The sequence below is a fragment of the Lytechinus variegatus genome, chromosome 3 (genome assembly GCF_018143015.1).
Source record: "Lytechinus variegatus isolate NC3 chromosome 3, Lvar_3.0, whole genome shotgun sequence".
NCBI classification, from domain to species: Eukaryota; Metazoa; Echinodermata; class Echinoidea; order Temnopleuroida; family Toxopneustidae; genus Lytechinus; species Lytechinus variegatus.
The window spans coordinates 22,598,459-22,612,156 of record NC_054742.1 but is presented as its reverse complement, the minus strand read 5'-3'; the positions used below and the strand labels follow the sequence as shown (position 1 = coordinate 22,612,156).

General features: G+C 36.2%; 1 protein-coding gene across 1 annotated transcript in view; it reads left to right on the top strand.

Annotated features, from left to right (window-relative positions):
* The window catches only part of LOC121410524 (DDB1- and CUL4-associated factor 1-like), a 46,764-nt gene extending 39,006 nt beyond the window's left edge, over positions 1–7,758 (top strand). Inside the window, exons 31-34 of the mRNA XM_041602673.1 lie at positions 3,683–3,756; positions 4,304–4,408; positions 6,767–6,998; positions 7,358–7,758. Coding sequence (XP_041458607.1) covers positions 3,683–3,756; positions 4,304–4,408; positions 6,767–6,998; positions 7,358–7,434 — 488 coding nt within the window. The 3' untranslated portion in view covers positions 7,435–7,758. The remainder of the gene's footprint in view (positions 1–3,682; positions 3,757–4,303; positions 4,409–6,766; positions 6,999–7,357) is intronic.
* Positions 7,759–13,698: the final 5,940 nt, after the last annotated feature.

Genomic DNA, 13,698 nt, shown 5'->3' with positions numbered 1-13,698 from the left:
ACTTGGGTGGTAGATGGACTTGGGGGACCTGCATCTTATGCTGCAGTCGGAGGTCACATGGTAAGGTCAAAGGTCATTTTCAGGTCAACGTTAAAGTTTACATGCAAGACTCTCTTATGACACCTAACTCCGCAACCGTAAGTCGCTTTTCAACCAAAACGTGAATGGTAGATGGACTTGGGGGACCTGCATGTTATGCTGCAGTTGGAGGTCACATGATAAGGTCAAAGGTCATTTCAGGTCAACATTAAAGTTTACATGCAAGACTCTCTTATGACACCTAACTCTGCAACCGTAAGTTACTTTTCAACAAAAAGTGGATGGTAGATGTACTTAGGCGACCTGCATGTTACGCTGCAGTCGGAGGTCACATGGTAAGGTCAAAGGTCACTTTCAGGTCAACATTAAAGTTTTTGTGCAAGGCTCTTATGACAAGTGTTATTCCATCCCAGTCATTTCACAATTAAGTTTCGATATAATTCTCTTGCGTGCCCTCACAAATCGGGATATTTCTGGTTATTTTCATAAGTGGGCGAGACACAAAATTGCTTTTGCCTTGTTATTAATTGATCATGATTACTTCCCTGAAATGAGATGCTGATTGTGTAGTACAGGAGATTTTGAAAGCTATTATTGCTTGTTGTAAGTAATATCGTATCCTAGCATGTTCAATATGCTAATAAGTATGATAGACTATCCTGTTCATGAGGACTTTGAGGAGTCAAGTGGATAGCAATTACAAGTACTGAGAAGTGATTGTCACTGTAAGTCTTATCGATGGAAAGTTATTTTTTATTGTAACAACGATGGTTAAAGGGCTCAACATCCAATCAAAATATAGCCTTCTATGATGGTTACAAGTAAGCTTGTAACCGATTTTGCAATCGGCAACCGATTCCATTCGATTTCACCACAATCGGCGATCACTTGCCGATCTTCAATCATGCCCCTTGAAGGAAAAAATCGAAAATAAAAAATCGGCGTAGATCTAGTTACAGTGCGTGATCGTTCAGAACATATTTCAAGATTGTTTTTGAGGTGCTAGCTATTTAGAGGTCTCATTATTCAGGGAGAAAGACGCGGTATTATCTCTGACGATGTTTAAGAGGATAGATACCTTCTCTTCCAACTCATGGTGATAGCGGATGCCGCCGTGAAATTTTTTAAGGTCGTATTACTGACGGAGATCACTGCGCTACTCTCTCACATCGTTTACGATGCTAGACATCTTCTCTTCAACCTCGTGGTGGTAGCGGACCCCGCCGTGAACTTTTAAAAGTCGTACTATAGACGGAGCTCATTGCGTTACTCTCTTACATCGTTTAGAATGATATACATTCTATTTTCAACATCGTGGTGATAGCGGACGCCGCCGTGAACTTTGAAAGGTCGTATTACCGACGGAGCTCACTGCGCTACTCTCTTACCCTCTTTATGATGCTAGACATCTTCTCTTCAACCTCGTGGTGATAGCGGACGCCGCCGTGAACTTTTAAAGATCGTGATAATGACGGAGCTCATTGCGCTACTCTTTTACATCGTTTAGGATGATATACATTCTATTTTCAACCTCGTGGTAATAGCGGACGCCTCGGTGAACTTTTAAAAGTCATACTTTCGACGGAGCTCATTGCGTTACTCTCTTACCCTCTTTATGATGCTAGACATTTTCTCTTCAACCTCGTGGTGATAGCGGACCCCGCCGTGAACTTTTAAAGATCGTGATAATGACGGAGCTCATTGCGCTACTCTCTTACATCGTAAAATCTTCTCTTCAACCTCGTGGTGATAGCGGACCCCGCCGTGAACTTTTAAAAGTCTCCTCTATCGACAGAGCTCATTGCATTACTCTCTTACATCGTTTAGGATTATATACATTCTGTTTTCAACCTCGTGGTGATAGCGGACGCCGCCGTGAACTTTGAAAGGTCATATTACCGACGGAGCTCACTGCGCTACTCTCTTACCCTCTTTATGATGCTAGACATCTCTTCAACCTTGTAGTGATAGCGGACCCCGCCGTGAACTTTTAAAGATCGTGATAATGACGGAGCTCATTGCGCTACTCTCTTACATCGTTTAGGATGATATACATCCTATTTTCAACCTCATGGTGATAGCGGACGCCGCTGTGAACTTTGAAAGGTCGTATTACCGACGGAGCTCACTGCGCTACTCTCTTACCCTCTTTATGATGCTAGACATCTTCTCTTCAACCTCATGGTGATAGCGGACCCCGCTGTGAAGTTTTAAAAGTCGTACTATCGATGCCATCGACAGAGCTCATTGCGTTACTCTCTTACATCGTTTATGAGGATATACATCTTCTTAACCTCAGTGATATATTTGTCTTTGCAACTTCGTCGGGAGATGCTTCTTTTATATTTCTTCTTAGATATCAAAAGTTCATTTCTCAAAATAGTAATAAATTGATTTGAAAACGCTAGCTACCCAAAAGATTTTAATAACATATTTCAAATCATCGTGCGTGCTTGCGTCTTCTACTACATTTTAATTGCACTTACGACTTTAAGATGATGCGTCGTAAGAGATCAAGAGATCATTCCAATAATTCTAAATCGCTATCACTTAAAAATATTTATAAAAGATGTCCCGCCGATCGTTCATTAACCTGTGATCTATGAGAAATATTTTCATTTTATTTTCCTTTGCACCTTTGCTCGGAAGATGCGTCTTTCATTTATCTTTCTAATAAAAATCACTCTGTTTATTTTAAAGCAATAACACCTCAAAACCCCTTTAAATGTTCCAAACGATCGCGCATGTTGGCGACTTCCATTCCAATGCATTCGTCTTTGTGACTTTGTCAGGAAGATGCGCGCGACCGCGAACAAAATTTTGATGTATTCCTTTGTTTTTAAACATCGCCGATTCGATTTCGATTTTAGGAGCTTAACTGCCGATCCGATTTTCGATCTTATTTTTGATCCGATTTACAACATTAGTTACAAGAATTGCAAAGTTACCATAATTTGTAAGCCTTTATGAAACCGGGACCTGGAATTTGATGGATTCGCATTACGGTGTGCCCCCTATTAATTGCAGCGGACAGGCTGAAATTCGCATTGCCTCATTGGAAAAAGTCAACATTGAAATTAATCTCTGTGGTATGGTACAGCACGCATGTGATTATATTGCGCTGGTCGGTGCGATTTGGTCGACTTTTGGCACGGTTTTCATTTGTGAAGTATCAGAATGCTACTAGGTAGTGTAGTGGATGGTAAACACACACAATCACACTAGTATACTAGCAGTAGCACTTTGTGCTGCCTGCACCTGCTATGTCGACCCAAAAGTTTGGTGCATGGTGTTCTTAATCCACCAAATTGAGTCAGTTGTATAGAATATAAGCATTACTATTGAAAATATCTTTATTGGTACTCTTTGTAGAAGCGTTTGTTAGTTGTGAACAACATAGACAATTCACAATTGTCTTTACATACATTGTAATGAAGAGCCCCTTTCATCAGTCATTTTATGATGAAGTACTTTATAAGGCCAATATTGTAAATCATAATATCATGCGAATCTTGACTCCCTATGACCTAGTGATCCATGCAGTCTAGATCCATTAATATGAATTGTGCAAGTCTATTGCCTTTTTACAACTGATTACAATGTGAAAGTTTTGAACCATGATTTTACTGCTTTCCTTTTGTAGCGACCATGGATGTGAAGAGGAATATATTTGATCTTGCCACTGATCCTCAAGACACTTATCTAGCTTTGGTTGAAGTGAGTATACTCAGAAATGATAGAAAGTAATTACTTTTCAATTACATCATTAGTCCAACGCCAATCTATTTCAGTTATAGATCACATTTAAAATGACAATGATATTGGAACTACAATAAATCTTTTCTCCTGAAGAAGGTCATAGGTAAAGCTTTAAGTTCACTATATCATTTTAATTGCTATATGGAAGGACATCTGCATATCAATGACAGACTGACCAAATTTCAAAGTTTTGAGGTTTCAAAGAGATGTATTCATGTAACCAAAGAAAGAATTGATTTCCTTGAATATGATGTGGATCTGTAATTTCACCAGATTTGTTAGTGTTGAATTGCAATCTGCAGTTAGTTATTAGTTTTTGTTTAACATTTACCCTGTGGAGTGATTAAAAAAACCTTATTAATTTCTTGTCAAAGCTGTAGAGTGCTTTTTTCAGGCTTGAATTGAAGAACAGGTTCTGTGACTTTGATTATTGTGTTGAACACAGTCTTCCTTCTTACATGCATTAATGGGGGTAAATTAATATATTCCATTTTATTTTGTACAGCAACAAGGGGGTGCAGATAGCCTGGATGTTGAAAGCATTTGTAGGATGTATGAAGTAGGGCGCCCTCGCAAGGCAGATGGGGAAGATGATGATGAAGAGGAGCAGGTAAGATTATAACTTGTTATATAGCTAAGCCACCAAAGAAACTTGCACTATTAGACACTGAAGTGCTGTTTCTTGTGCTAAGTTTAAATAATGTAAGCCCACATGAGTGGTTCGACTGAAAAAATGAAGGTTTATTTAGTCTGTATATATGATGTTGTATTCTCCTCTTTACAACATCCGGTTTTTCCTCCTCCATCTTTTTAAAATTTCTTTCCTCTCCTTATTTTATCCTCTTGGGTTTGTCCCACTACTATTTTTGTGTAGTATGTAATTTAACTTCCTGTTATCCTTTCAGTCATTCACCTTCACTTGTTTACAAACTCCCCCAGTGTTATCAAAGAATTGCTAAACCTCCAATACCATTTAACTCCCAAGCCTTGACCATAAAGACCAACCCTCAGTGACGTTGGCTAACTTCAAGGAACAAAAGTTCTAAGAACTATGACACACACGTCCAGCCCAAGTCACTTGCACAGAGCATCACCCACGGTTCCCACGGTCATGGAAAATCCTGGAAAAATTTGTGGTCCTGGAAAGTCAGGGATTTTGGAAAATTTGTGAAAAGTCATGGAATTGCATTTACCTCATGGCTATGGCAGCTTTCCATTTTACATGTCTCGCAAAGTTCTCTCATACTTAATTATCATACTCTGCTGTGTCTGATTTTGGAAACCATGTCAGAAAGCAAGTCGTGAAAAGCAGCAATTTAGTCATGGAAAAATCATGGAATTCTGTTTTCAAATTTCTGTGGGAACCTTGATCAGCACACTCCTTATACCAGAGAGAGTTTGATAGACAGTTACCTGTAGACCAATCAGATCAAGTTTAGAGATCACTCCCACCTTAAATTGTTACACCCCCAGAACAAATGATATAAATAGAGGATAATGCCAGACCCACACTCATCGAGAAAGACTGACTGACTTCAAGACTTAGACGTCCATCAAATGTTATCTGAATTTCAGAATTTAATCCTATACTTCAAAATAGTTATATTCATGGTCTCATGTTATATCTGAATCTTCATGTACTTCAGATTGTAAACTTGTAAACTGTAACTGATGATTAAATACCCTGTGATTTTGAACTGTATAACTTTCTCTAAAGTTTCTTCTTTACGCTTCCCTTCTTGATTATAATTACCGATCCCAACACAACAATATTTTTCATTCTCTTCCTCCTTGCTCTGCACCTTCTTTACATAATTATAATTTCTTTCAATACAAGAAATATGGCAAGAAAGTGTAGAGACTGGTTTTGCTGTATCCTTGCATTGATTTTACATAGTTTTTGTCTCACCTGCATAGCAGAGTGAGACTATAGGTGCCGCTTTTCCGACAGCGGCGGCGATGGCGGCCTCAACATCAAATCTTAACCTGAGGTTAAGTTTTTGAAATGACATCATAACTTAGAAAGTATATGGACCTAGGTCATGAAACTTGGCCATAAGGTTAATCAAGTATTACTGAACATCCTATTAGAGTTTCATGTCACATGATCAAGGTCAAAGGTCATTTAGGGTCAAGGAACTTAGACCATGTTGGAGGAATCAACCTCGAAAACTTAACCTGAGGTTAAGTTTTTGAAATGTCATCATAACTTAGAAAATATATGGACCTAGTTCATGAAACTTGGACATAAGTTTAATCAAGTATCACTGAACATCCTGTGCAAGTTTCAGGTCACATGATCAAGGTTAAAGGTCATTTAGGGTCAATAGACTTTGGCTGAATTGGGGGTATTTGTTGAATTACCATCATAACTTTGAAAGTATGTTGGTCTAGTTCATAAAACTTGGACATAAGAGTAATCAAGTATCACTGAACATCCTGTGGGCATTTTAGGTCACATGACCAAGGTCAAAGGTCAATGAACTTTGGCCATAATGGGGGTATCTGTTGAATTACCATTATAACTTTGCAAGCTTATTGATCTGACTTTTAAAACTTGGACATAAGAGTAATCAAGTATAACTGAATATCCTGTGCAAGTTTCCAGGTCACTTGATCAAGGTCAAAAGTCATGTGAGGTCAATGAATTTTGGCCACATTAGGGTATTTGTTAATTACCATCCTATCTCCTTAAATGTATTGGTCTAGTTCATAAAACATGGTAATAAGAGTAACCAAGTATCACCGAACATCTTGTGCGAGTTATAGTAGTTTTCAAAGTCAGCACTGCTGCTATGTTGAATCGCGTGATGCAGGTGAGACGGCCAGAGGCATTCCACTTGTTAATCTACTGGCATTATTTGTCAAAAGTAAAAATATTCTTGTTTTCAATGCACATACCTGCTCTTTTGTGATACATTATTGTTCTTGAATCATAAATATGTTAACTTCGAATATTGTTTTGTAGACGGAGGGGGATGATGATGGATCCGATGACGACGATGACAGTATGGATGACCTTGATGACTTGATCAATGACTTTGATGGTGAAAACAGTGGAGGTGACGATGATGATAATGGCAATAATGATGACGATGATGATGATGATGACATCAGCATTCTGTCACAAGGAAGTGGGAGTTTACTTGGGTCTGATGGGTCATTGAATTCACCTGGGAGTTTCATCTTCAATGATTCAGGTATGAGTATACTTTGATATTAGATATATTGTATTCATACCATAATTAACCTTTGAAACCAACAAAATATTCAAACCTTTTTGAAGTCTAAGTTGCGGGAAATGTGGTAACTTCTGCACACATTAAACCCATTAGAAAGGCAAACAATGAGCTTAGGATTTATTCAGTATACCTTCCATGTCAAACACAGGAAGGTAGAAAGAGAGAGGATTCTAGTTATACTGATGGTTATTGGTTTAAAATAGTACTGATAGGATAGTACTTAACACCACAATTTTAATGCCTGATGATGAATAGTTTAGTTCATTGGAACTATTTTATTGATGCTAATAATTTGTTTGTTTTAAATAATTGTATAGATTCCTTGGGACCAAACTTTGATGATGAGGATGATGATGATGAAGATGATTTACGTTATGCACTTGGAAGCTGGTAGCCATTTGATGTCACCAATCTATTCAGATATATAGATATGTTACAACATTCCAATTTTAGATGAAGAGAGCTAGAACAATACTCAATATCTCAACCTTTTCACCTTTGAGTTGGGAAAATTGTGTGATGTTAAACTTGACAGTTTTAAGAACAAATAGGTATCAATACCTGTCTAGTACGGGAAGACCAAGGAACACATTTGACAATACTTTTCACAAAAGGAGATTACCCCCCCTACCTATCTAGGCTCATTAAAGGTCAAGTCCACCCCAAATAAATGTTAATTCAAATTAATAGAGAAAAATAAAACTTGCTTAACGCTAAAAATTTCATCAAAATCTGATGTAAAATAAGAAAGTTATGACATTCTAAAGTTTTGCTTGATTTTCACAAAACAGTGATATGCACAACTTAGTGACATGCAAATGAGACAGTCAATGATGTCGCCCACTCACTGTATCTTTTGTTTTTTATTGTTTGAATTATACAATATTTAGTTTTTTACAGATTTGACAATGAGGACCAACTTGACTGTACCATATAGTATTAAACATTGCTAATTCTACATGTTCAGGGAGGAATTATTTGTTGTTTTACTTGACAATGAGGAGAAAATAGAATAATCCATATTTCATGTAATAAAATACAAAATGAATAGTGAGTGGATGACATGATCAGTCTCCTCATTTGCCATTTGCATACCAACTAGGATCCGTGCATGTAACTGTTTTTTTTTCAATTAAGCAAAACTTTCTGATTTTACATCTGATTTTGACAAAATTTTTCAGTGTGAAGCTTGTTGGATTTTTCACTTTTTATTCAAATCAGCTTTTTGTAGGGGTGGACTTGTCCTTTAAGTTTGCACATACATTGAATACTATCCAATTACAAGTATATATTAAATGTAGGTTTGCACTTTGGAAATCTGCTCCTATTTTTAGTGTATTTAAAACAAACTTGGAAGGGGACTCATCACCTCTCCTAGTAAATACCTTTTTGTATATTTTGACCAATGTCTTCAGAGTGCAGTTCGGTGGTTCTTTATGAAGCTATTCATAAGTTCTTCATGACTTTACACAAGTCTGGCCATCTGTTCTTGTGCAAGATCAGATTCTCTATAATTTGCTTTTCCATTAGCTAAAGTTGAAATATGATCTATTTAGATTAACATTATTATTGTCAAAGACATTTAAATGCAATTTATGTTCTTCATTTCATTTAGCACAAGAAAAGGTCACCAGTCCTGTGGTCAAGTATTTAAATCCCTGCAAAACTTACAAATGAAATGAGCTTATGAAAAGGTGCTACATGTTATAAGAATGGTTGCCCTGTGACAGGTTGAACAAGTGCCAAATACTAAGATAATGAGCATCATTGGCAAACCTGATTTTATGTCTTTGTTATAAACCTGTGTCATGCTTTGTAACATGATTGAAGAAATGTTTGTTTCTATGGTAATAAATGTAGATGGACATGTCTACTATGAATGGTTCTACATTCAATTTATTGTATTGCTTTGCTTTATATGTGCCTTATGAGTTATGGTAAACATGCTCTCGCCAAAGGGCTTTTTGGACATAATTATCTTGACTATCACGGAGGTTTTGTATTAGAGGTTTATTTTTGGTCAATAATTCAATAGTTAACCTCGAGTGTCTTTTGCTAGCAGTCACATTTATATTTGTTTCAAACTTGATGAGGAAAAAGGTTACTCATTCATGGAGTGAGCTTCTTAGGCAAGTGTATTTTTTGTATGTCCGTACAACTTCATCAAATTGCCTTAATCATCTGTTAGTAAAGGGAGGGTGTTTTATAAAGCAATGTAATTCAAGTCATTGAATAGCTAATTGCATTTTCAAACTATTTGGTTTGCAAAACCACAGTTGTATACTGATGTAAATGAACATGTATAAATTGATATTATGACAATAAGTATTAATCCAATGCAAATTTAACCCTATCTAGGCCGGGGGGGGCCTCCGAGGCCCCCCCTCAACGAATCGCGTGATATTTTCGTCGTGCTAAATTTTTTGACCGCGCCGCTTGCTGACATTTTACTTTTAAGTCTTGCGCAACTTTTGAGACCAATTTTGCGTCACCCGGGTACGTGGTTCCAAAATTACGCAACATTATGTAAGTGCATGTCAGACCGAAAATTGCTCAAAACGTGATTTCATCTACAAAGTCAATGCAAATTGTGTTTTCAACCAAAATTCATAAATGTATGATTATTTTTAGTTTTTCTCGTCTAAATGTATTCATTTTATGCTTTTTATGATCACAGAAGAGTCCCCAACAAATTTCATTGAAAAAACAATGAAAAACAAAAGGTAAAAAAAACAAAGAAATACATCAGAAATTGCAAAAAAACAATATAATACATAAGAACAAGATTTGCTATCACAATTTTTTTCATGTACACTTGCTAAGGACACCACAAAGAGTTTCTATACCAAAAATTAGTACATTTGGAGCTTTATTTAGGGAGTTAAAGGGAAAAGTATGATTTTGCATACTAATTACGCATAAATTAGCATAATCACTTAATAGCGATTCGCATGAAATAAATTACTATACAATCTTGTAGGTTATGCTCCAGGCAACCCGTGTACCAATTTTCGGCGCGATCGCGCGGTCGACGGCCGAGATCTTAGGGGGGCCTGGGAGGCCCCCCCCCCCGGCCATAGGAACTCCCAAAATACCCCGGCCTAGATAGGGTTAAATCACTATTTGATCTGGATTTCATAACAGGAAATATGGTCCTACTTTGTTGGGAAATTATTGTACAAAAAAAAAATGTTTGTTCTTCAAAGGTAAAGCCATACGTGACATATAAGCATAGCTTTATGAAATATCCACTAGTTTTATAATTTGAGCCATCATGCACCTTGGAAGTAATATTTTAGAGATGACACAAAGAACATTATAGTTATTATTTCTTGGCAGTATTATAGAAATACTTTGTATAGGTTGAATTGCTTAATAGACTGATACTGATATTACATTGTGCATCATGATTGTGATATAAAACTCAGGTTTGTTACTTTCTTCCTTTGAGATGTGCATACACTCTCAACAACTTAAATAATACCTCACAAATTGCAAGTGTAGCGACTATAATGTTTAAATAGGATTACTCCTTACATATATACAGACAGCCACATGTAAAACTTTTGGTTTGATATAGAAAACACATTACCCCTCTAATCATCATTGATATGTATCATTTCAAATTGTGATTTCACTATGCACTTTAATAAGATAAGCGTTTGATTGAGAGTCCTCTTAATGGTTAGATTTTTACAAACAAGGTTATTCAGAAGCACATAAGTGTCTTTTTGTGAATGTTCTGAATGTGTTTTTCCTTTACCCTTTCCTTATTTTTGTGCTTAACTTAATTTTAAGGTGTATGTCAAACATGCACTTAGTGATGTGATACATACTTTATTTCTTCACCGACAACGGACCCATTGCCCTGTCTAACAAATAGTTGGGATATATTAAACTAAATCTCAATTCCTATCTCTTATACAATTTACAAATTGATGCCTTTCCACAGGAAGGCTGTTAGCGCACACTGCATGTCACCTTCCCGCACAAAGGCCGTTAGCGCATAGTGTTCATTGCAAAATAACGGCTCTTTCGTGGGAAGGCGACGCGCGAATGGCCTTTGTGTTGGAAGGCGACAAAACAGTCTTAGATTTAGTTTGATCTATCGCAACAGGCCCAGGTAATGCCTGCATAGCCAAAGGGAATTATGTATTTGGCACAAAAGCACAAAAATACATTTACCTTATACCCCGTGATATTTATGTGGTAATATGTCATTATTTTCTTTCTCTTGCCTTCATGGATAATTTTTTCTTTCCTGAGTCATTTGATCTCATCACATTTTTTTTTAATGATTATTGAAAAATTGTGCATTGGATGGATCACCTGAATACCAATGTTTTAAATGCTTGAATTGTATAGTTTGCCTTACTTGTACACATACGTATGTGTAGTTGTGTATATACTTGATGTACAAGTATACACTATAATGTGACCACTGATTCAAGATGGTTCTAAAAGATTCTCTGTATAAGATGTTATAAATCGTACATTATTTTCATAATGTTGTATGTACTATGCTAAATCTAAGGAAAATATAAATTATGGATTTACAAGCTACAAACTATAAATTTGATTGGTTTTTGTGTGTACCTATGTTGATTGATGGAAAGGAGGTGATGTATGGTGGTTTGTATGATGAGGATGGAGGAGGGGAACATCATCAAAGAGGAATCCAGTCTAAATAAAGTTTGAACAGAATCAAACAAGATGAACATGAATTGCTAAAACTGGTATATCTATGGGGATTATCGAATGACCACAAAGATGATATCATTGGAGGTTAGGGACGATTCCTCCATTTGTTCCATACACAATGTGACTAAAAGTGATACATTTTTCACAAGTTTTACTTAAAAAGTCTGAAAAAATACTTCTATTTCATTAGGATGTAATACAAATATTCTGTTCTATTCTAATGAACACCCCTTGGAAAAATGTTCTTGCAAAAAGCCCATGATTCCCTACCACTTGTCAGAGTCTGCTAAAATATACAAATCTGAGAATCATTCCTCTTGATCCGACTTTTTCAAAACTGTCTTATTCTTGGTCCAAGTTTAAAGAAAAAGCTTTCACTTTTTGTTTTTTCTTATTTCTTTTTCCTTCAGAAATGATTATCATGGTTTGATTTGATTCCCTTGGAATAAAATAGGGATGAGAAATGAGTTCAGGAGGGAAGGAAAGAATGAAAGATACAGAGGGATAGAGAGAGAGGGAAGGGGAGACTAGTTTGGGGTGGGGCATAATTTCACAACCATGGTTTCATAGTTCCACAACCACCTGCAATTGAGCTACCATTACTGATATAATTCTTAATGCTCAATTTCTAAGTAATTTTGATGCTAAAAAAGTGAATTAAATCCAGGTAACTCTGTATAGTCTTCTTTCTTTGGAGCACAAACATTGTTGCATATTGTATCAGGTGTCCATTGTGGAAAGGGTATAAAAATCACATGTAGTCTCAATAGCACAATTTGTTCAATGAAACATTTTGAGCGATTGATGTATTTAATTGCTTTGAGTCAGAATTGTGCATATTGGACTTATCAGCTATTTTTTTAAATAAAAAATAATAATGGGAAATAGTGGGCAACAATAAAAGATAATCCTGCTGTAGTTTCATATTAACTTCCAATTCACTTTGATTTTGTCATCTGTTCTTGCATTTGCTCTTGATATTAAGTGCAAACAAAAATTGTAGATCATTTCTTTATTCAGCCCATTTTGATTATAAAGAATTTGTGAGAGTGGATGAACAGTTTGTGGAACTAGGATTGAGCGGTGACTTTTCATCATGATTAAGAAATTGTCGGTTTGCAGGTCAGTGTGACATGTTTTGAGTATGTTCATTCAAAGTGCATTGCATAAAGTATGAAATCTTTTCAAGGGGAATGAAACTTTTGGAACAAGTGGGCTTGTGTCGAAAAATAAAAAATAAGAACAGAAAATTTGAGAAAAATTTGTCAAATAATGAGAAAGTTATGAGCATTTGAATATTGCAATCACTAATGCTATGGAGATCCTCCCATTGCGACAAGGATGTGTGATGTCACATGTCAACAACTTTCCATTTGATGGACTATAAAATACCCTCAAAATGTCCCTTTTTGCTTTTTCTTACGGTGATACAAACTCTTTATCTGTGATGTATTCTTTAAAAATCTGTATAACATGCCCTCCTATAGATAGAACACATGATCTACCTATATATGTGATAAAATAAGCAATTTAAGTGAAATATATACTGAAGTAATGTGGAGAGTTGTTCACAAGTGACATCACACATCTTTGTTGCATTGCCAATTTGTTTATTATTGTTTTATGCTTCAGTGAGTACCGGTACACAATATTGGAAAATTATGGAAATGAGAAGAAATTCCAGGCCTTGGCCCCATTCTGCTGCATCGAGTGATTATTTTGTAGTGCATGCCTTTTGGATGTCACTCTGAAGCCATATGCAAAGTTTCATGAAAAAACTTTCAGCAAAAGTAAAAAGAATCATTCATAAAAACAAAGCCTCATTTCACTTATGTTAAAATATTGATTTCCTCCCTCATAGACATTGTGTACAATATGGGTGCATATGTTTGAAAAGCAAGTGACCCCTTGGCTTATACAATGTATTTAGCAATATCATTTGGCAGTTATGTTTATC